General features: G+C 33.5%; 1 protein-coding gene across 1 annotated transcript; it reads right to left on the reverse strand.

Moving 5' to 3' along the window:
- Positions 1–2,737: 2,737 nt before the first annotated feature.
- On the reverse strand, positions 2,738–3,560 carry EV154DRAFT_574113 (uncharacterized protein; the record flags this gene model as incomplete). Its single annotated transcript, XM_051606419.1, has 4 exons — positions 2,738–3,016; positions 3,159–3,296; positions 3,362–3,422; positions 3,529–3,560. 4 exons carry the CDS (start codon positions 3,558–3,560, stop codon positions 2,738–2,740), a joined length of 510 nt encoding a protein of 169 aa, XP_051453764.1.
- Between the last annotated feature and the right edge of the window lie 537 nt (positions 3,561–4,097).

Consider the following 4,097-nt stretch of genomic DNA (forward strand, 5'->3'; position numbering starts at 1 on the left):
TGATAAGGCCAAAAAAAGTCTTTTTGATAGACCAAATACCATACTTTTTAACAGAAAACAACAAGAAAAAAGGTTTGCAAACCAACCACCACGCAACCACCAATCAACAAAGTGAATGTAACATTGTTCAGCCAATAACACTAATCAACACAGCCATTAAGACAATTAACAACATTGCCAATATTGCCAACATAACCAACATTGCCAACATTACCGACATTGCCAACATTGCGGGAAAAACAATACCTTACATGTACACAATGCGTTCTTCTTACGCTCTGACTGACATCAAGTCTATTGGAAGTGGATATTTCGGAGTATCAACATAGTCACCCTGTAGGTTACACCAAGGCTATAACTTTTTCGCCTGATACGTCCATTTAAACGGATGTGTAGCAAGTGTTTACCCATTTACCCAAAAAACAACCGGATTGGGTAAATTTACCCATTTACTCGTTTGGACGGATTTATAGTAAGCGTTTACCCATTTACCTAAAAAAAAAAACCGGATTAAATGCATAATTGAAGGGGGTGTATATTTTAAAATTAGCTCTTCCTTTCAGCCCTCAGCCAAATAAAAAACTTTGGTTTATACCTATTGAATTATTTAATACATTCTGTCAGGAGCGAGGCGGGGCAAGAGCAGAACAGAATGATTATTAAGGTGAGGACAAGGCAGAGAGAAAACTATATATCTATTAGTATTAATATATATTTAAAAAGGAATGAAGGTAGAAAAAGGTTTATTCAGAAAAGCAGGAAAAATAGATAAGATCTTGAATACAGAAATAAGAATAAATAAACATGATGTTATTTATATTAATTGACAGTTCGGGTAAACAAGGTCTCGGGGATCAGATTTACAAAGACAGATTATTAGTCATGTGCTAAAACCACATAATAAATGCTACTATCTACAAACGGAAAGATGTTTCACGAATAATTGATCGGGATTCAGTAACCCAACTTCATGGAAATTTCTTGATTACAACACAACTCTATGTTCCGACCAATGAGAGATCAGAGAATTTAAGGAACAATAATAAATCAAGGACAGCTGTCTTACGATCTTCAAGAAACCAAATGAATGGTCCATCATATAAAACTACGATGGATCTGAACTATCGAAAATACAAGCCACAATATCTTCAATCTTCTATAAATATCAGGGCAAACCCGCCCGTTTAGTTAGCTCTTAATCAATTTATATACAAATGAATCTACCAGACTTATACATAAGGTAACTAAATTATAAGGCAGTTTGTGAATAATTTGAGACTGTTTATAAGATGTCTTTATTATGAATAAAATGAACAAGTATTTATATAAAAAAACTATCTGCTGTGCCACTATCTTAAGTGTATCTTTGAAGTTGTTATCATTTTCCGATTGTGTATCCTGTTACTTTTAACTACTTAGTTTGTAAATATGGTACACTTGGTATTACTGTCATCTTAGACACATTGTACTTCCATATTTTAGTAAGCCTTAGTCACTGTGTTCTTGTAACCTTGTGATATAATAGTACTAACTATCTAATATGAGGAGTTAATTCCTTTATCTTTTTAATGTATTGATGTCATATATATGAATTTATTTAATGTAGCAATAACATAGCAGATCACTACAATTTCTAATTACCTTTTACTCCCAATCACTAGCTCTATAAACCAACAGTGGAAATCCTAGTCTCGACGACTTCGATTAGTTAATTGGTAGTCTCCGGCTTGTTCATCCCAAAACTTTTGATAACTTTGCACTTGCAATGACCCCCACGTGTTGTAAAACTGCAACTGGGCATATATATACACTTATATGCCTTACTATTTATGAACACTAATGAGAATAACCTCATTTTATGTATTGTGTTTGTTGTGATTATTGTGATTGTTTTAATACTTTAGTTGATAAACGTTTTTTTTTATATCATTGCTATTATAGGAGATACTGGTTTTGACCTAAACTTGCACTTGACTAAGGACGCCTTTAAAATATTGAAGATCATTTTTGACATTACTTTGGAAAGCAATTTGCATAAACACTAAGCAATAGTCAACTTTTTATTTAGGAGCACAGGTCTTAAACAATTATTTTTTGTCTATATATACATTCTAGCTTTACAAGCGTGTGTCTGTACAAAGATTTTAGGGTTAACATTAAGTATTAAAATTTAAGATGGGTTGATTTAGGAATAATGTCCAAATTTTATTACAAACGTATCTGGAAACTGATTACATTGTTTCGCGCATCAAATAAAATTCAACAAATATCTTGATTGATCCAATCTTTGGGTCAAGCCTGTCAAAACATTGTTTGCAGCTTGACACATCAAATGACTGCCAATGTTTAGAGGAAGATAACATCAACTAGTGAAATTAAATATTACCATACTAGAAGGTACCCAGAACTACTTGGCATTCCTTACGTAGCGCCAAATGAATTTGTCCCGCCTGGAATTCAGATGATTGAACTTATATGCACTAGCAAGAAGGGGTTATGCATGATATGCAAAGCGGACGAAAATATGGTGAATGAGAAAAGTGAGCGATTGATTCCCAATGGTCATTAAAAAGAGATGCTAAAAGCATACTTGAGTAAGTTAAAGATACTGGTGTGGAATAGATCATGTTAGCGGAAGAGGTGCAATAAACGTACGTAAATATAAATTACAAGTGCAGATAAAGGTAATCGAAATAAATCATTCGAGGCTATCCTTTTTTTAAAAAAAGCTTATCGTTTATTTCAATATTCTTAATGTATCTTCGGATTGTATTGCAGGCATATGTAGTTTCTTTTGTATTTTATTTTCTTGTAAATGTATGTCTAAAGAAAATACAACATTGTAGCCATAGTTCTTTACACTTCCAAAACGGTCAACAATATCCTCATTCCACAGAGAAGTCCGAGCAACGTCGTGCATAGCCCAATTAAATTCAGGTAAAGAAAGTAATGTTGGATATCGTTTGATAGTGAATTGCAGTGGACATGTTTTCAATTCAAATTGATGGAATATGATCTATATATTCTTGCTGGACTAAATATTGGCTTATTTCGTCAGAACTTTGTGAGAGTACAAATAGACACATTTTATTCTTGATAAAAGTCGACTACATAACACTGTCCGTGCCAAGAATTGAACAAATTGTTTAAATATTTACCGTCAATCCTTTGGCAATCCCGATAAATCTTCGGATATGATGAATGTAGACTGAAAACCAGGTACTTCCGCAACAGGTACATTCTTCAATTACACCTAGTTTTATAACTGTCAATAATTGATAGTGTGTTATTACTCTCTTAATTTAAAATACAGTAACTTTAGCAAAACCTGTGTCGAAAAAAAAAATCTGGTCTGTTGTACCTGGTCTCCGTAACGTGTTTGACGGCCCTCATTTTCCTTTTCTCTAAAGCTGTCAATCAACCTGTATTTTTATTTCATGATACTTTCAGCTTCAGTGCCTAGTCATAACTGACACACGTTAGTCTTTTATGCAGTTGCAGATGCATTACATTCAGATCCAAACTTACATTAGAAGATGTACTCGGACCAGGATCACCATTTTCTACCAGCACCGGATTAGGTGTTGGAGTTCCGTATGTTTGTGCATCATATTTATATTGAATTCTAAAAAGACATTACGCAATTGAACATTTTTCGTATGTTCTGATTTCCCCTCCATCTCATTTCGAGATTCTCTCTTTGTTTCACTTTACGTAGTGGTTCTCGCTCCGATTTGATGTTTAAGTAGGATCTGCTCATTTCTGCTGTAACAACAACTACTTAAAAATTTAAAAAGCCAAAGAAAGAATAAAAGGAAACACGGGACCCGTCTTTCAGTTTTTTTTTCAGTGACTGCTATTGGTAGAACGGGACCCGAAAAATCAAAAGCAATATGAGAAGACAGAAAGAATAAAAATAAATTTCTTTAAGATTTTTTTTTCATTTTCATTAATATTAAAAAATCCTGACCCGGACATCATGGCAAAAACCTTGCCACTTTTCTGCGCAGTGGATACTAGGCGGTAGGTTTTTAATTGGATGAAGAAAAAAAAAAAGAAAAAAAGTTGAAAAGTGAGGGAAAATCGTACTCTTTTTA

This window comes from Mucor mucedo (assembly GCF_025094135.1).
Source record: "Mucor mucedo strain NRRL 3635 chromosome Unknown EV154scaffold_109, whole genome shotgun sequence".
Lineage (NCBI taxonomy): Eukaryota > Fungi > Mucoromycota > Mucoromycetes > Mucorales > Mucoraceae > Mucor > Mucor mucedo.